We start from the raw sequence: 20,098 nt of genomic DNA, 5'->3' as shown, positions 1-20,098 counted from the left end.
AGGACAGGACAGGTGACTGCAGGACATAGTCTGACACACGCAGCGCCTGAATGCACCTGCAGGACAGGACAGGTGACTGCAGGACATAATCTGACACACGCAGCGCCCAAGTGCACCTGCAGGACAGGACAGGTGACTGCAGGACTAGTCTGACACACACAGCACCTGAATGCACCTGCAGGACAGGACAGGTGACTGCAGGACATAGTCTGACACACGCAGCGCCTGAATGCACCTGCAGGACAGGACAGGTGACTGCAGGACGTAGTCTGACACACGCAGCGCCCGAGTGCACCTGCAGGACAGGACAGGTGACTGCAGGACATAGTCTGACACACGCAGCGCCACACAGAGGCCGAGAGGAGAACTGACAGGAAAATGGCTCCAACAGCATCTTTAAGACTGGGCCAGGGTTTTGAATCTGTGTTGAGTGGATTTAAGATAAGATAAGATATTCCTTTATTGTCCACACATGGGGAAATTTCATTGTTGCAACGCAGGTAGATACAGAGGAAAAGGACAGATAACTTATAGGAAGTTTAAAAAACACTCTTAATAGAAGAACTCTTATAAACAAAAACTCCTATAGACAGAGCCTCCCATTTCTTAATAAGGAATGGAGGGGAAAAATCAAAATAAAATAAAATAAAAACAGCGTAAGACAAAAAAATCTAATAATAATGGTAAAATAAACACTCTATTTACATCAGTTATATGCACATGAATGTGACATTATTGCATGTGACTACGACAGTAATTGCACATTTACCTGCGATCCAAAAATATATTTACATTGATTTTATGTTTTATTTATGCATGTAGATCACTTTCATTAGCCTATTTATTTGTTCTTTTATAGGATATTATCAGTGGGACCATTCTTTTTAGGCTATCGTTGAACTTATTTTAAGTTTATTAACCTAGTTTTGGCTGTTTATTTGTCATAGTCTTGCACTTTTGAACATGTAGGCGGAGTTTGGACCCTGAACACGTGTTGCTTGTACATTAGTTTTAAAACCTCCTAAAAGACTATTTCGCGTCATCCAAAAATCGCAAAGGGCCAAACGTTTTCCAGTTGAACTTTGAGACCCAAAAATATCGCGCTCGTAGTGAATATTTAGCTAAATTTCGTCAGTCGTTGACCCCGCGCACGCAGCTGCCGCGCTCCCACAGACACAGCGACACAGCGGGGCCTCTGTGCAGCCCGTGTCCGCCTCGCCATGCACCGTCCCCGGGTCTGGAGAGCCGTGCGCGCCCTGAGCCGAGCCGCACCGTGGAGCGGCCGAGCGCAGGGCCGAGCGCAGAGCCTCTCCGCCGCCTCCGGCCCGGACCTGAGCGGGATCTATCCGCCCATAGCGACTCCCTTCACGGCCGGCGAGGACGTGGACTACGGCCGGCTGGAGGAGAACCTGCAGAAGTACGCGCAGATCCCGTTCAAAGGTCAGAGGCGCAAAAGAAAAAGAAATGACGCATTTTGCACCGTTTTATAAAAGTGACATTTGCAGCGGCACAAACGGCTTGAAGGGTCAGTTCAGTCAGAGCAAAGTTACACGTGCGTTTCACAGGGTTTGGCGCCACCTACTGGGAAAATACGCTCATCACATGCAAAGGACCTGCGCACACAGATTAGGCTGTTTATTGTTATTCAATGAAAAAAAGAAAAGTCACAATAATGGCAATAAATTTAACCTATATTTGAACTGAAATCTAGATCATTTTAGAAATGAAAAACAAACAATAAACTGCTCAAATATATGACTTTATGCCCGATTTTCAATGATTTGAGATTAAGACATATGCAGTGGGTGTCCAGAGTTGTTCACTTTGCTTTGATCTTGGGTAGAGTTAGGGAGTTAACTTTAATTTAGTAAATTAATATCTCAAAAACACGGGGCCCGGCCGGGCACAGCCCGAAAGAGCGACGTGGGGCCGCCCTCCCGTGGGCCCACCACCCGCAGGAGGATCCATAAGGGGCCGGTGCAGAGAGATCTGGGCGGCAGTCGACGGCAGGGGCCTCGGCGACCAGATCTCCAGACACAGAGACTAACTCTGGGGACATGGAATGTCACCTCGCTGGGGGGGAAAGAGCCTGAGCTTGTGCGGGAGGTTGAGCGATACCGACTAGATATAGTCGGCCTCACCTCCACGCACAGTTTGGGCTCTGGAACCCATCTCCTCGAGAGGGGCTGGACGCTCCACTTCTCTGGTGTTTCCCGCGGGGAGAGGCGGCGGGCTGGTGTGGGCTTGCTGATAGCCCCTCAGCTCAGCCGCCACGTGTTGGAGTTTACCCCGGTGAACGAGAGGGTCGCGTCCCTCCGCCTTCGGGTGGGGGACAGGTCTCTCACTGTTGTGGCGGCCTACGGGCCGAACAGCAGTGCAGAGTACCCGGCCTTCTTGGAGTCCTTGGGAGGGGTACTGGACAGTGCACCGACCGGGGACTCCGTTGTTCTACTGGGGGACTTCAACGCCCACGTGGGCAATGACAGTGACACCTGGAGAGGGGTGATCGGGAAGAACGGCTTCCCCGATCTGAACCCGAGCGGTGTTCAGTTATTGGACTTCTGTGCTGGCCACGGATTGTCCATAACGAACACCATGTTCAAGCACAAGGGTGTCCATCAGTGCACATGGCACCAGGACACCCTAGGCCGGAGGTCAATGATCGACTTTGTTGTCGTGTCATCAGACCTCCGGCCGCGTGTTTTGGACACTCTGGTGAAGAGAGGGGCAGAGTTGTCAACCGATCACCACCTGGTGGTGAGTTGGATCCGCTGGCGGAGGAGGAAGCCGGACATTGTTGATGCGGCTGCTCGGAGCTGTGGTCGCAAGGTCTCCGGTGCCTGTCGTGGCGGCAACCCCCGAACCCGGTGGTGGACACCGGAAGTAAGGGATGCCGTCAGACTGAAGAAGGAGGCCTATCAGGCCACTCTGGCTTGTAGGTCTCCGGAGGTCATCGACGGGTATCGGCAGGCCAGGCGAGCCGTGGCTCGTGCTGTCGCAGAGGCAAAAACCCGGGCCTGGGAGGAGTTCGGGGAGGCCATGGAGGAGGACTATCGGTCGGCACCAAAGAAATTCTGGCAAACCGTCTGGCGCCTCAGGAGGGGGAAGCAGTGCCTCACCAACACCGTTTACGGTGCGGGTGGAGGCCTGCTGACCTCAACTGGGGATGTCGTCGGACGGTGGAAGGAATACTTTGAGGATCTCCTTAATCCCTCAGTCACGTCTTCCGAAGAGGAAGTAGAGACCGGGGACTCGGAGGCTGGCTCATCCATCACCCAAGCTGAAGTCACTGAGGTTGTTCGCAAACTCCTCGGTGGCCCTGAGTACCTAAAGTATCTGGATGTTGTAGGACTGTCTTGGTTGACACGTCTCTGCAACATCGCGTGGCGTTCGGGGACCGTGCCTCCGGACTGGCAGACCGGGGTGGTGGTCCCTCTGTTCAAGAAGGGGGACCGGAGGGTGTGTTCCAACTACAGAGGGATCACACTCCTCAGCCTCCCGGGTAAGGTCTATTCCAAGGTACTGGAGAGGAGAATCCGACCGATAGTCAAACCTCGGATTCAGGAGGAGCAGAGTGGTTTTCGTCCCGGTCGTGGAACACTGGACCAGCTCTATACCCTCCATCGGGTGCTCGAGGGCTCATGGGAGTTTGCCCAACCAGTCCACATGTGCTTTGTGGATCTGGAGAAGGCTTTCGACCGTGTCCCTCGGGGTGTCCTTTGGGGGGTGCTCCGGGAGTACGGGGTCCGGGGCCCTTTGCTCAGGGCTGTCCGGTCCCTGTATGACCGGAGCAGGAGCTGTGTTCGCATTGCCGGCAGTAAGTCAGACCTGTTCCCAGTGCATGTCGGACTCCGCCAGGGCTGCCCTTTGTCACCGGTTCTGTTCATAATTTTTATGGACAGAATTTCTAGGCGCAGTCAGGGGTCGGAGGGTGTCCGGTTTGGGGACCACAGGATCTCATCTCTGCTGTTTGCAGACGATGTTGTCCTGATGGCTCCATCAAACCCGGACCTGCAACATGCACTGGGACGGTTTGCAGCCGAGTGTGAAGCGGCTGGGATGAGAATCAGCACCTCCAAATCCGAGGCCATGGTTCTCGACCGGAAAAAGGTGGCTTGCCCTCTCCAGGTGGGTGGGGTGTCCTTGCCCCAAGTGGTGGAGTTCAAGTATCTCGGGGTCTTCTTCACGAGTGAGGGAAGGATGGAGCGTGAGATCGACAGGCGGATCGGTGCAGCGGCTGCAGTGATGCAGTCACTGCATCGGACTGTTGTGGTAAAGAGGGAGCTGAGCCGAAAGGCAAAGCTCTCTATTTACCGGTCGGTCTACGTTCCTACCCTCACCTATGGTCATGAGCTTTGGGTAGTGACCGAAAGAACAAGATCGCGGATACAAGCGGTCGAAATGAGTTTCCTCCGCCGTGTGGCTGGGCGCTCCCTTAGGGATAAGGTGAGGAGCTCGGCCACACGGGGGGAGCTCGGAGTAGAGCCGCTGCTCCTCCACGTCGAGAGGAGCCAGCTGAGGTGGCTCCGGCATCTGTTCCGGATGCCTCCTGGGCGCCTCCCTCGGGAGGTGTTTCAGGCATGTCCCACCGGGAAGAGGCCCCGGGGAAGACCCAGGACACGCTGGAGAGACTATGTCTCTCGGCTGGCCTGGGAACGCCTCGGGATCCCCCCGGAGGAGTTAGAGGAAGTGTCTGGGGAGAAGGAAGTCTGGGAGTCCCTGCTCAGACTGCTGCCCCCGCGACCCGGCCCCGGATAAAGCGGCAGAAGATGGATGGATGGCTGGATATCTCAAAATCACCACAGCAGCATGTATTTGAATATGGACATATTAACTTGATATTAGGTAAATTAAACTAATAAGCCAAGCTATATATTTCCTGTCTTTATCAAGATGATTCATACCATGATGAAGCTACACTTGTTTTGTTTGTGGTTGTTATTTCTAATTAAAACAAAACCAATGACAAAAAAAGACAAAAGACAAGTTCAATATTTAAAGTGGTACCAATGATTCGTTTTACCTGGTGGATTACATATGAATGATAAGTAGGGCTGGATAATATTAACAAAATTAATATCTCAAAATGTGTATCTACAGTATTCAGACAACATTATGTCAGTCCAACTGAAATGTGTTAAAACACGTCTTTAAATGTATTAGTTGAGGTTTTATTATCAGACAAAAGTGAAATGTCTGTGAATAATAAAAAGTACAGACATTTATTTATTATTCATTTACAGATGTAAATGAATAATAAACATCACAAAACAGGACAAAGCATCAAAATAAAATGAAGGCACATGTCCAAAATAATTGTCCCCTATAGTTTGTGTGTGAATGTTTTATGTTGTTTCTTGTCCTGACTTGCCAGATACAACAGAAAGTAGCCAATGGGCTAATTCTGACACATGTTTATTGTATGTTCATTACTATGCACTGTCCCTTTTTAAATGAAGATATACAATAATAATAATAATAATAATCCAGTCCAAAGTCTTCCACATGTATCCATTTCCATTCTAAGTCCAAAGTTTTTTTCAAAGTTTTTTGCAGTTCAGATATTATTAGTTGTTAGTCCTGTCCTTGATAGTTAAACCTTTTGTTTTCCAGAACTGTGCGGTTAACATATCTTTTTTAAATTTTATTTTAATCTTCTCATTTTGTAGCGTTTTTTGTTGCTATTATTACTATAAACTAGGTCTGGGCAATATTGACAAAAATGTACATCTCAGTTTTTTAATTTCCTGATAACAATATTATGAATGTGTTAAAACGCCTTTAAACGTATTATTTGAGGTTGAATTATCAGTCAAATGTGAAATGTTTGTAAAGTTAACTTTAACAAAAGTGCAGTCTATTTTTACTTTTAATCAGCTCATTTTGCAGCATTTTTACTATAAACTCTATACTTAATATTAAAATCGTGCATATATTCAAAACAGCCTTGACCATATGATCTAAATGTGGATATGTTGCGGCGCTCTAAAGCTCGTTGTGGTGTTTTCCTGTGTGTTGGTCAGGTCTGGTGGTGCAGGGCAGTAACGGCGAGTATCCGTACCTATCGGATGAGGAGCGAGTGGAGGTGGTGCGGGTCGTGCGACTGAACCTGCCCAAAAACAAGCTGCTGATGGCGGGTTCTGGCTGCGAGTGTGAGTCCTGCGCTCGTGGTCTAAAACCTGTACTGTACTGTACACATTCACAAACACAACATGACACACTCTACTCGCACCATATCAACGCTAGAAGTAAAACCACGTAAAAGGCAAACCTTAAGCACTGTCCTGTTGTGTGTCATACCAGTGTTTCCTTTATTTTATTTTTTTTGTATTATTTTTGTATTTTCTTTAATATAAATAACAGAAAAAAAGAAATGCAGAACATTTCCAGACAGAAAAATGCAGCAAAAGACCACCAAAGAAAATTAAGGCACATACTGTACAGTCCAAAGTCTGTCAAATGTAAAGTCCAAAAACGCAAGTCCAAAAATATAGCTTTGATAACTATTTTAATAATGACTGTGATCTACGTGTGTGTCTGCGTGTGTGACTGTGGCCTTGTGATCTGCGTGTGTGACTTTGGCCTTGTGATCTGTGTGTGTGACTGAGGCCTTGTGTTTGCGTCTGCGTGTGTGTCTGTGTCTGCGTCTGTGACTGAGTTTGTGTCTGTGTCTGCGTGTGACTGCGTCTGTGACTGCGTCTGCATCTGCGTGTGTGTCTGCGTGTGACTGCGTCTGTGACTGCGTATGTGTCTGACTGCGTCTGCATCTGCGTGTGACTGCGTCTGTGACTGCGTCTGTGACTGCGTCTGCGTGTGTGTCTGTGACTGTGTCTGTGACTGCGTGTGTGTCTGCGTCTGTGTGTGTGTCTGCGTGTGTGACTGTGTCTACGCCTGCGTGTGTGACTGTGGCCCTGTGATCTGCGTGTGTGTCTGTGACTGCGTGTGTGTCTGTGACTGCGTCTGTGTGTGTGACTGCGTCTGCGTGTGTGATTGCGTCTGTGTCTGCGTGTGTGACTGCGTGTGTGTCTGTGACTGCGTCTGTGACTGCGTCAGCGTCTGTGTCTGCGTGTGTGATTGCGTGTGTGTCTGTGACTGCGTGTGTGTCTGTGACTGCGTGTGTGTGTGTGTGTCAGCGTCTGTGTCTGCGTGTGTGATTGCGTGTGTGTCTGTGACTGCGTGTGTGTGTGTGTGTCAGCGTCTGTGTCTGCGTGTGTGATTGCGTGTGTGTCTGTGACTGCGTGTGTGTGTGTGTGTCTGCGTCTGTGTCTGCGTGTGTGATTGCGTGTGTGTCTGTGACTGCGTGTGTGTCTGTGACTGCGTGTGTGTGTGTCTGCGTCTGTGTCTGCGTGTGTGACTGCGTGTGTGTGTGTCTGCGTCTGTGTCTGCGTGTGTGACTGCGTGTGTGTCTGCGTGTGTGATTGCGTGTGTGTCTGTGACTGCGTGTGTGTGTGTCTGCGTCTGTGTCTGCGTGTGTGACTGCGTGTGTGTCTGTGACTGCGTGTGTGTCTGTGACTGCGTGTGTGTGTGTCTGCGTCTGTGTCTGCGTGTGTGACTGCGTGTGTGTGTGTCTGCGTCTGTGTCTGCGTGTGTGACTGCGTGTGTGACTGCGTGTGTGACTGCGTGTGTGTCTGTGACTGCGTGTGTGTCTGCGTCTGCGTCTGTGTGTGTGACTGCGTGTGTGTGTGTCTGCGTCTGTGTCTGCGTCTGTGTGTGTCTGCGTGTGTGGCTGCGTGTGTGTCTGTGTGTGTGACTGCGTGTGTGTGTGTCTGCGTGTGTGGCTGCGTGTGTGTGTGTCTGCGTCTGTGTCTGCGTCTGTGTCTGTGTGTGTGACTGCGTGTGTGTGTGTCTGCGTCTGCGTCTGTGTCTGCGTGTGTGACTGCGTGTGTGTGTGTCTGCGTCTGTGTCTGCGTCTGTGTCTGCGTGTGTGACTGCGTGTGTGACTGCGTGTGTGTCTGTGACTGTGTGTGTGTGTGTGTGTGTGTCTGCGTCTGCGTCTGTGTCTGCGTGTGTGACTGCGTGTGTGTCTGCGTCTGCGTGTGTGACTGTGGCCTTGTGTCTGCAGCGACCAGGGCCACGGTGCAGCTGACACAGAAGATGGCGTCTGCTGGAGCAGACTGCGTCCTGGTGGTAACGCCCTGTTTTTACAAAGGAAAAATGGACAACGCCGCGCTTGTCCACCACTTCACCCAGGTCAGACCTTATCACGGGCCCCTACAATATGTAGATCAAATATGTAGATTATTATTACTATGGTAATAATTAGTATTATTACCACAATACTGATCTGAAACAACGTATTTTTATTTGACTCTTTTTTTCTTTTAGAAAGAAAATCTACTTTATGTTTTTAACACTACATTATTCTAAAATCTGCTCTTTTTTTAGATTTATTTTATTGCAAACGATAAACTTGATATTCAAAATAAATTTGCATATCTTCAAAACAGCATTCACAAATCTAACTTTTGATATTTTGCCCACCTCTAACCTGCATTTATCTTACTTTATTCAATATTTGAAAATTATCGGTATATGAGAAATACACACAATATTTTCGCATTAAATTAAATTAAATTAAATTAAGATAAGATAAGATATTCCTTTATTGTCCCACATGGGGAAATTTCATTGGTGCAAAGCAGGTAGATACAGAGGTAGATACAGAAGAACAGATCACTTATAGGAAGTCTGAAAAACACTTTCAGTAGAAGATTCTTTAGGTCTGTAATGTTATATTACATACATAGATGTAAACTATAAATGAAACGGGTACATTTCCCATCAATCAACTAGTTCTAGTATTCATTAGTACTACACTATACAAATGTAGATGACCTGTTTCTACTTCAGTACTATGATGGTAAACATGTTTATGCAGCCCACTTTGATAGTCAAATCAAAGTCGTTTGAATTATTTCCGTGCTAAAACATAAAATATAACAAGAAGCCTATTTTGAGAGGCAATTTCCTTTTTCAGTGTGTGCTTTTGTACGACAGGACTTATAAAACAGTTGGTCCTTGTGTGTTGTTGTAGGTAGCAGACCAGAGCCCAGTGCCCGTGGTCCTGTACAGTGTCCCGGCCAACACTGGACTGGAGCTCCCCCTGGAGGCCGTGGTCACACTGGCACAGCACCCAAACATTGTGGGACTGAAGGACAGCGGAGGAGACGTAAGCCACAAATGCACACGGTGCAAATTACAAACCCTTTATGGACCATACAATATGTCAGAATGATAGTGATGAACTACTGCAAATATGTGATTGGAAATGACTATAAACTCTGTCTATACTGTGCACTTCTCTGCATAATAAAAGGACAATAAGGACAAAATATAATCAATAGAAATAATTGTTAGATATCCACTGCCATGTTTTTCTTCTAGCCCGTCGTATGTAGTGCTTCTTTGCACTAAAGTGTTCAGATTAAGCTTTATATCTCTTTATATCTATACCTCTGTAACTTGAAGACAAATACTCTGGACGCAGGTTATGAGTTGAGGGTTATAGAGATCTGCCCGATACAAAGTGAACCAGTTTGAAAAACCGCTGAACCAAGTTTAACCCCGAAATGACCTCCCATTTATCCACTACTTGTCTGCTTGGAGAGAAGTTTATAGCCACATGGGGAGCATTCCAGGCAAGGCATTAACATCTCCATGGAAACAAGCAAGTGATGGGCAAAGTTACATGTTGCAACGTTTATCTTCAGTTTTCTCTCAAATATTAATTCTCCCAGTTGTTCTGTGCACCATGTGAACTTATGTGAACTTACTTTGACTTATCTTTTAAATAATGGTAAATCTTATTGAATTTAATCAAATGTATTTGATATTTCTCATTTGGCCTTAGTAAGAGTAGCAGTTGTAGTAGAAGCGCATGTTTTAATGCGTTTAGTAAAAGTGGTACTAGCAAAAAAATAAAACAGAGAAAATAATATAATCTAGTTTATATTATAATTATATTATATTTTGTTAATCTATGGGGCAGTTTTCACAACTTTCTTCCAGTCCGTTCTGGCCTTTTGTCTGCGCCTCTGGCCTTTTCTCCGTATGCAGAGTCTCGGAGCCTGAACTACGCCCACGCCATCCTCGGACCCGCGCTCCAACCACGCCTCACTCGTCTGGCAGCGGCCCACTCACACAGACCGCACATGGATGCACAGGGACCCAGAGGGACCCACACGGACCTTGTCTGACCAGCCAGTCCCTCCTACATTCTGTGCAAATATAGAAGGGTCTGAAATTGCACACAGACCCACACAGTCGGACACAGACCCTCACAGACCTACACAGACCCTCACAGACCCTCACAGACCCACACAGACCCTCACAGACCTACACAGACCCTCACAGACCCTCACAGACCCACACATACCCTCACAGACCCACACAGACCCTCACAGACCCTCACAGACCCACACAGACCCTCACAGACCCTCACAGACCCACACAGACCCTCACAGACCCACACAGACCCTCACAGACCCTCACAGACGCACACAGACCCTCACAGATCCACACAGACCCTACAGACCCTCACAGACGCACACAGACCCTCACAGACCCTCACAGACCCACACAGACCCACACAGACCCTCACAGACCCTCACAGACCCTCACAGACCCTCACAGACCCTCACAGATCCACACAGACCCACACACTTGTATCCGCGATCTTGTTCTTTCGGTCACTACCCAAAGCTCATGACCATAGGTGAGGGTAGGAATGTAGACCGACCGGTAAATAGAGAGCTTTGCCTTTCGACTCAGCTCCCTCTTCACCACAACAGTCCGATGCAGCGACTGCATCACTGCAGCCGCTGCACCGATCCACTTGTCGATCTCACGCTCCATCCTTCCCTCACTCGTGAACAAGACCCCGAGATACTTGAACTCCTCCACTTGGGGCAAGGACACCCCACCCACCTGGAGAGGGCAAGGGCCACCTTTTTCCGGTCGAGAACCATGGCCTCGGATTTGGAGGTGCTGATTCTCATCCCAGCCGCTTCACACTCGGCTGCAAACCGTCCCAGTGCATGTTGCAGGTCCGGGTTTGATGGAGCCATCAGGACAACATCGTCTGCAAACAGCAGAGATGAGATCCTGTGGTCCCCAAACCGGACACCCTCCGACCCCTGACTGCGCCTAGAAATTCTGTCCATAAAAACTATGAACAGAACCGGTGACAAAGGGCAGCCCTGGCGGAGTCCAACATGCACTGGGAACAGGTCTGACTTACTGCCGGCAATGCGAACACAGCTCCTGCTCCGGTCATACAGGGACCGGACAGCCCTGAGCAAAGGGCCCCGGACCCCGTACTCCCAGAGCACCCCCCAAAGGACACCCCGAGGGACATGGTCGAAAGCCTTCTCCAGATCCACAAAGCACATGTGGACTGGTTGGGCAAACTCCCATGAACCCTCGAGCACCCGATGGAGGGTACAGAGCTGGTCCAGTGTTCCACGACCGGGACGAAAACCACTCTGCTCCTCCTGAATCCGAGGTTCCACTATCGGTCGGATTCTCCTCTCCAGTACCTTGGAATAGACCTTACCTGGGAGGCTGAGGAGTGTGATCCCTCTGTAGTTGGAACACACCCTCCCCTTCTTGAACAGAGGGACCCCCTCCCCGGTCTGCTAGTCCAGAGGCACGGTCCCCGAACGCCACGCGATGTTGCAGAGACGTGTCAACCAAGACAGTCCTACAACATCAACATTCATAATAATAATCATAATAAGAATTTTAAACGATGATGATGTAATAATCCCATAAAGGCTCCTGCTCCATGTGACTAGATGCGTGGTTATTAAATGAAGCTGTAAATAACAAACCATTTTAAAACATCAGCGACGCTCACCTGGTCCAAGTGTGTTTTTAAAGAGATTAAATCTGCTCAAGTTTCACTTTCCACCTTCTAATGTCATCAAAAATGTCTCTGGAGATGTTTGTGAGAAATACTCTTTATTATAAAACACTGCACACACAAACATTTTCTGATATTGACTCTTAAAATGATGTGATCTGGATAAAATGGTGAAAAATGACGTGAAGCTGTTGTACATGAGGCTTTCAAATTCTGTGCGATAATGTGAGAGAAGAGGTTTTATGACTTATCAAAATGAGACAGAAAACACAAACTTTTAGTGTTTAATATGGAAAAAACTATTTAGTGTTTAAAGTTTAATCAAAATGTCCTCAAGCTGCAGTTTTTTACCTGTGTCCAGTTTCATTATCCTATTCAGGGACATGTTGGAAAACCCAAAAATCTTGCCAGAAAAATAATACGTATATATTTTTTTCATTTTAGTTTCTGTTTCTGAGAGAAGAAGGTTAACAACGACGCAAAAATCACACCAACGACACAAGAAACAAGCAAAACCAGTAAATATCCTCCGTTAGATTCTTCAAACGTATCAGCAAAAGAATAAACTAGAGCAATCGATGAACAAAATGATTATTCCTTCTATTTCACACACGCACTAAAAAAAAACACTCACGGCAAATGAATGTAACAAATGAAGAATGGATTAGTCCTTTTGCCGCTTCAATAGTATCGCTGTAGTACAATTACTGTCAGCGTCATGTGGTATATTCAGAGTTATTCATAATTATTAGCCCACATCCACAGCGATTGCTCCTGTCAGTGCGCTCAACGTTTTCATCCGCTCGCTTCTTTAAGTGAAATCCGTCTTGGCGTTATTAATATATTTAGTCTGGATTCCCCAAAGGACGGTCGTGTTTGTCTTCTGCGGTGGTTTCTGCCCACGCTGCTTCCCCCCCCCCCCTTCAGTTTCATTCCAGATGTGCTCCTTCAACTCTCTATATCCAAACAATTATCTCGGCAAAGTAATTAAAACGCCCACTAACGACCTCTCCCCACAAGGTGATCTTTTTATCGCAAAAAAGAATGATTAAAATGACAAGCGGCAGGGTAAATTTAGAGCGATGGAGACCGACTGTGTTAATGCCAAAGGAATCAAATTAGTTTAAGAGTCTAGAGTCGAAGCAAAATAAGGTCAGGATTTGATATCGTTTGGATTATGTACATGTTTTATGTCGTTGGACCACATTTAGACGTTTGGTCATTTTATCGTTGCTGGTAAAGTGCTGTTCATGTGCTTTTAGTGATGTTTTGTCTCATTTTGAATCAGGTTTTCTTTACTTTTGACAACCCTGGGATACAAGATAAGATAAGATATTCCTTTATTGTCCACACATGGGGAAATGTTGGTGTTACAACGCAGTAGATACAGAGGAAAAGGACAGATAACTTATAGGAAGTTTGAAAAAAACACTTGATAGGGTTAGGATATGAACAAAACAAAAAACGTATTAACAAAACTCCTCTCATATCTTAATAGGGAATGGAGGGAAAAAAAGAAAAGAAAGATAAATAAACAAATAAAATAAAAAGATAAAAATAAAATGATAATAAAATAATAAAGTAAAGTAAAGTAAAAATAGCTAGCATAAGACTAAATAATACTAATACTAATGGTAAGTAAGTAAACAAAACTAAACACTCTTATTTACATCAGTTAAATGCACATGAATACGGCCTTAATTGCTTGTGAGTGTGACAGTAATTGCGCATGAATACGGATTACGTACATGTTTTATGTTATTAATGGTATGATTGTTGATGTTGATGTATGATTGTCATTTTATTGTTGCAGTCAAAGTGCTGTTCATGTGCTTTTAGTGATGTTTTGTCTCATTTTGAATCAGATTTTCTTTACTTTTGACAACCCTGGGACATGTTGGTACAGGACTAAACTACACGTAGAGCCCTAGTTTAACCTTAAACTTAGTAACCTTGAGTTAAACTTTGATTCCTCGAGAGGGAAATGAATTCTCTACATTTACGAATGCCAATTAATCAGTGATTATTCTTCTGAGTCGTCGACTAGTCAAACAATTGTACAGTGAGACTTTTTATTTTTTATTTTTATTGTTATTATTTTTTTAAATGAAAGAATAAACACAGACCAATCAATACTTGTGTGTAAATAAAGATACAGTCCAGTAACATAGTCAAAAATGGAAAAAAGCGAGAAAGAAGGAGAGAGAAAAAATAAAAAGAAAGAAAGAAAAAGAGAAAAATAAATAAAAAGAAAAATAAAGATAAGAAAGTGCGCGGAACCAGAGAAAATACAAAGTGTGTATTGTTTGAGATGACCGTTTTTAGAATAATGCATCCAAATGAAAATAAGATACAAGGTTCGAGCACCTGACCCATAATGTGAGTCCCATTTTGTCCCATTTCGTCCCATTTCGTCCAGTTTATGTCGAATTTGTCCATTTCCAAGTGATTTTTCCCATTTTCCGTACGTCCAGTATGATTTCGGTCCAGTCCTTTATTGTTGGTGCAGTTTGTGTCATCCATTTTTTTGTGATGGCCTCAGTGAGACTTTATCAATAAATGATCAACTAAATAAAGGTTAAAATGTGGCGACTGAAGGCGTTTGGATTAGAAATGGTCCATTATTTTGTGACATTTTGATATAATAAGGCTGCTGTGTCTGTTTTTAGAATCCTGAAAACAGTTGTATCAAAATACGATTACAAATACTATGTACAGTCGACTTGTCACGATTCGCCGATTAATCCTCGCAGCCAGAATACGTCTAAACTACAGCATGAGCAGGTTTTCCACATGACAAGAGCCCTGGAAGCAGGATATCGTGTTGTTTTGCGGACGATCACTCGGATAATCGCTGCCTTTGCGATTTCGATTGCGATCAATCTTCGGCGTCTCTCCGTCTCGTTCTATATCCTCCCTCAAATTATCTGTAATTCTCACTCACCTGCAGGGCCGTGTGGCTTTTCAGACCCCGCTGTGCCATTCCTTTCCAGCAGGGAGTCGTGTCTAAATATCCAGCTACCACTCTCCAATCAATTACAGTCATAGCGCGCGATGAAAACGACGCCCATTCTGACATATGACGGACAGGCTACAGCTAAAAATAAAAGCTTTCTCCCTGGCGTTCTCCTCTCTTTTTCCCTCCCTCCTTCTTCCCTACATCTTTCAACATTTCTGATTTGTATTTGGCGTCGCACGTTGACAAAAGCGGCTTAAAAAGGCACCGTAAAACAACATCAATTATTCATGAGTCTACCCCCGAGAGTCGTTTGAAGTCCACTTGGGATTTGAGTCTTTTCTACTTTCAAAATGGAGGAAAAACTACGCGTTTTGAGCGATTTGTTTACATTGCTAAGTGTCCCCCGAGGGATTAAAAGAAGGAAAACTTGACAGAGGAGAGGGGGAAACGTCTGATTCTTCTCGTGTCTGTTTTTAGATCACAAGAATGGGGTTGATCGTTCACAAGACGTCCACGCAGAAGTTTCAGGTTCTCGCGGGATCCGCCGGGTTCCTCATGGCGGCGTATTGTGTTGGTAAGACAATCAAAGTTGTGTATGTTTTATTTGGTCGCAGCAGGAAAGGGGCAGAAGTCGCACAAGTGTCGGGTCAATGCTCGTGTAAAACAAAATACAGCAGATGCAGTGGCTTTGAGTTCATGCAAATGACAAACGAGAGTAAACCGAGGATGAACTGGAATTTACATTTACAACACGAAGGCCAATGGGTGGATTAGTCTACAGACGTGACTTTAAAGTGTAATTTAATCTTTTTAACAAACTTGACTGACTTTTGAAGCTAGTTAAGGGGCACTATGATTTTGCTTTGCTTGGAATATTCCAGAGTATCGCATTAAAGGACACGTATCATGCAAAATATACTTTTTGAGCATGTTATCCATGTTTCCTCATCAAAAACACAGCTAAAGATGTGTTTAGCTTCTTTCACGCTTGTTTCATTCATCTGTTTACCAGGTCCTCTCCCTCTGAGCCTCAAAATCACTCAGTTTAAAATCTCCCAGATTTGGTAGAGATCTGGACGACTCCTGTGCTGTTTTAAAGTCCATAAATCATCGCTAATACAAATCCTGATGAGGGAACGCCTGACTGAATGAAAGTCATGTGTGCTTTTCATTCTGTACAGTATTTAAAGTTCTAAAACAGAGGTGCCCAAAGTGGGGCCTGCAGGCCAAACTTGGCCCTCCAGGGGCTGAAAAGGTTTTGTACTGAAAAGACTGTTTCAAAGGAAAACAAACTGGTCTATTCCCCGATAAAACAAAAAATGTTAATTTGACATCAAATTAGTTTTGGCCTTCTGCGCACAATAACATGTTCATTTGATCCCACTGTGGAGAAAAGGTTATGGCACCGCTGTTCTAAAACATGAGATGCCAAAGTAAAGGTAAGAGCAATACAAATAATGTGTAATATGTGTCCTTTAGACTTACGTATGTTACATTTATTAGATGAACATTATGATTTTATTGTAATTGCTCAAACATTAAATCTTACTGTTTGGGATCGCCTCGCCACAATCTGAGGTTATTTACAGAACTTAAATGAGGCGTGAAACCTCCAGCAGACAAGTTTGTCTTCAACATGTGCTCTGCAGTGGCAGAGGAAGTAAAAGTATTGCATAAATAATCTATTTAAATAAAAGTATTGAAGTACCCGACTGAAAATGCAAAAAGAGTATAAAGTATTTCACACAGATGTTGAGTCAAAAGTAGTGATTTTGATAAAGAACAAAGGCGACTGAACTGATAAATAAATAATTCTACATCCTGTTCTATTCAGGGTATGTATTTTAGTTTGATCCAAGTCGGGACTTCAAAACTTTTAGGGAAGAAACTAAACTACGGAAACTAAAATAATTGAATTTTACTTTTACTTTGATACTTCTAGAGTGCAGTACTTTTACTTTGGTACTTCAAGGCTGCAGTACTTTTACTTTTCACTGACTTAACTTGATGAGGACGACGCAGCCCACATAGTCTTGAGTTCTGAGAGTGAATCCTGTTTTGAAGTTGCAGCTCGTCTTGATTTCCATGTGGCTCACGTTCACTAACCCTGGATTAGAAAACACTTTTGGGAATATTCATGGCCGCGGCGCTCAAACCTAATGAGTCATCTCTGCGTTCTGTGTGAGTGGAATCTTAAACCAGCTCCAAAGACACTGACGAGCGACTGATGTTGAAATCTGCTCCGCTCCGCGAGCCCAAGAGCAGTTTTCAAATCTGAATTCAGGCTCTGGACGCGCTGAAAAATGTCATTTTGGAGATAAATATTGGATATATAAAGTCTTGTGCCACAGAATTTCACAAAATCATAATCATAATCTAACCTTCTGCAGAAATATCTCATGATATTTTTCTTGTTAAAGGTGCTGGACCGAATTCTTTCTGTCTTTTAAAATGTGAAAAATGTAATCAGTTCATTTTAAACAGTTTGCACTGATGAGTTTGTAAGAGCTTTTCACACAGAGCGGTCTTATTTTGACCCAAAGACCTGCTTTGACATATCTGTGCTGAAGCTGAACAGATTTGACTTTTTATACTTCATATTGATTAGATTACATTAAACAAATTAGGTACAGCCCCTTAAAGGAGAACTATGACAATTATAGTGGAAATACATAGTCAGAGAAGAGACCCCACACCACCTGACATTTTTGCTTGTTTACTTTTTCATTATTGAAATTAGTAGAATCACACGCGAAAACATAGTGAACATTGTCAGATATAAAAAAGAGCGAGGGTTTCTCAGGAGAGTTGTTTTGGGTCGATGTTGGCAAATGTTTTCCGCCCAGAGACAGCAGGGGACAACGGAAAAAAATAATAAGAAATACATATTTAACAATCACAGGGACTTACAAAGATGTCCAATAGGTCAAAATGTTACTTCTGCTTTAAGGTACATGTTATTTAAAATAGACTAAACTGAGGTTTTAACATTTTTACAATGGCGTTTCTTCATCAAAGTTGTATTTTGATTGATTCATGCGTGTTTGACTAATCGTCCAACTGAGGCTCGAGTGCTACGAAAATTCTTGTTTTCACCTGCCCCCTATCCTCACTCACTTCTCTCTACTTAGTTTTGCACAATTATCTTCTTGCGTTATAGTTCAAGAATAAATAACTTGGAAATACCTAAATAACTGAGTTTTATACAATATTTTGATGTTACACAGGCTTCCAATGCAAGAATTAAGAGTCCGTCAATCAAAACAGAACCGCTTCCAGGAAATGATTTGGTTTGGTTTGGTTATTACACTTATTTCTTATTACACAAGAAATGTATGACAACAGATGAACAGATCACACATAAAGTCACAAGAAAATAAACAACTTTTCAATTTGTAAAAAATAGTGCCAAACAACATTCTTGATCAGTGATGCATTTTGATGTCCAAATGTATGCGTTAGTCGCCATCGCTGCCACGGCGACACTGAAGGGGGCGGGGTGATGAGCTGTCAATCAAAACATAACAGGTAGCTTTGATGGAAAGTGCTGCAGCGTCGTCTGTGCCGTGGACATAAAGATTGATCTGTTTGGATGTGTCATTTTCTGAGACTTTGACACACTTCAACAAATCATTTACACATTTATTTATTTTTAGTTTAGATTTTATGTCTGCTACTATTACTTTGTTCAATGTTTATCCAGACCAGGAAATCCACACTAGAACTCATCCTCAAAAGTAAACATTTTGACATTGATTTTACGAACAATTGTAATAGTACTTTTTACATGATATGATCTTGTTTGGGCTGAGCAACTGATCAAATTTTAATTGAGATTGTGATTCAATTGTCTCTAATTGTCAGCGATCAGTTTGGGGCTTTTTAATCGAGGTCCACGCAAACTTCAGTCTGTAAAAGCATGTGGTCTGAAGCTGAATTCAGACTTTAAACTGTATAAAACATTTTTAAAGCCAAAAGATCTTGTAGATTTACTTCTTGTCCCACCCTTTATCAGCATGATGTAAGTGCTTTAGGTTTACATTTGCTGTTTTGGCTCTCTTCTCCAATCAGAGCACAGAGTGAGCGTTGTGTGTGTGTGTGTGTGTTGCAGGTGCAGTGGGCGGAGTCTGTGCTCTGGCTAACGTCCTGGGCCCTCAGGTGTGTGAGCTGCATCGCCTGTGTGTGAGCGGCCGATGGGACGAGGCCCGAGCGCTGCAGCAGAGACTCATCGAACCCAACGCAGCCGTGAGTCGCTCCGGGACGGTTAAATATTACACTGGCTTTAGGCTTTTTAAAGTGCTTTTGTACACTTTAGCTTTGGTAACGTTAAAAAAGTTTGTAAATCATGTGAAATAATCAATAACCCAGTGTTTCCCATGAATAGAGGAGGCATCTTGTCTCAATGTCTTAAAGGTTGAGGATTTTTACGACCAATCGGAGTCTCATATCCTCGTGGCGTGGACAGCTGAGTAGTTCTCCCACATGTCAATCATTCCCTGCGCGCTAGTGCACACCTGCAGCCTCGTTCCCAGGATATCAGCACGTTCCCCAGGCTGCACATGCGTGGTTGATATGTCATGTGTGTTTAGCAAAGCGAGCAGCGAGTTCCTTCAGTGTAGCTCCACGCTTCGGGCCGCAAAGTACAAACATGGCTGAGCGACGACAGAGAGAGACTGTGCTTGAGCTCAGAAGAGACGGAAATCTGCGGAGACGAGATGCGAGCCGTTGTGCTGATAAACGAACGCACGTGTAGCAGCGGGGCTGTAGCGCGCTCATGCACAAGGTCTTTGCAGTGGCCTCTTGCTCACTGACGAGCCTCGAGTGTGCAGACATCAGGCTCCATGTCACCGGCAGCAATGTGCAACACGGATCCAAACCAAATATTTGGTCTGTATTTCCAATTGTAATGTGTTTCTTTTTTTTTTTATTTTTTTTTTTTTATAAATTAAAATCTAGAAACTTAGGATAGCCCCCGTATTTTTTCTTTTTTTTTGTTTGTTAATTTCCGTCTGGACAAAAGAAATTGCAAAAACCCTTTCTATCGACACAATGGAAAAAGACAACTCGCCCCGTTTTGAGTCCTAGCGCCGATGTTGTCGTCCCAGGCCCTGTGAGGCAGCTCTCACGTCTCAATAGTCGAGGAACGAGGCTGGCCAAACGCTGCGTCACACGGCCCATGGAAGACTGACAGCCGGACGAAGGATCCTGTTTGTGACGCCAAATTGTTGTGGAATTTCTGCAAACAATTACTAAGGGATAATGAAATTGAAAATCCT

At 44.7% G+C, this 20,098-nt stretch overlaps 1 protein-coding gene across 2 annotated transcripts in view; it reads left to right on the top strand.

Annotated features, from left to right (window-relative positions):
* Nucleotides 1-1,149: 1,149 nt before the first annotated feature.
* The window catches only part of hoga1 (4-hydroxy-2-oxoglutarate aldolase 1), a 19,595-nt gene continuing 646 nt past the window's right edge, over nucleotides 1,150-20,098 (top strand). Inside the window, exons 1-7 of one of the 2 annotated variants that reach the window (XM_072463712.1) lie at nucleotides 1,150-1,273; nucleotides 1,307-1,440; nucleotides 6,024-6,152; nucleotides 8,063-8,190; nucleotides 9,035-9,169; nucleotides 15,300-15,396; nucleotides 18,934-19,067. In XM_072463712.1, coding sequence (XP_072319813.1) covers nucleotides 1,221-1,273; nucleotides 1,307-1,440; nucleotides 6,024-6,152; nucleotides 8,063-8,190; nucleotides 9,035-9,169; nucleotides 15,300-15,396; nucleotides 18,934-19,067 — 810 coding nt within the window. In that variant the 5' untranslated portion in view covers nucleotides 1,150-1,220. Of the gene's footprint in view, nucleotides 1,441-6,023; nucleotides 6,153-8,062; nucleotides 8,191-9,034; nucleotides 9,170-15,299; nucleotides 15,397-18,933; nucleotides 19,068-20,098 lie in introns of both variants that reach the window. The other variant, XM_072463711.1, reaches the window with a different exon arrangement.

This window comes from Eucyclogobius newberryi, unplaced genomic scaffold (genome assembly GCF_026437365.1).
Source record: "Eucyclogobius newberryi isolate DKJ021-1_F unplaced genomic scaffold, fEucNew1.0.hap1 SCAF_4, whole genome shotgun sequence".
NCBI classification, from domain to species: Eukaryota; Metazoa; Chordata; class Actinopteri; order Gobiiformes; family Gobiidae; genus Eucyclogobius; species Eucyclogobius newberryi.
Note: the sequence above shows the minus strand (reverse complement) of the source record. Positions and strands in the feature narration are given on the sequence as shown.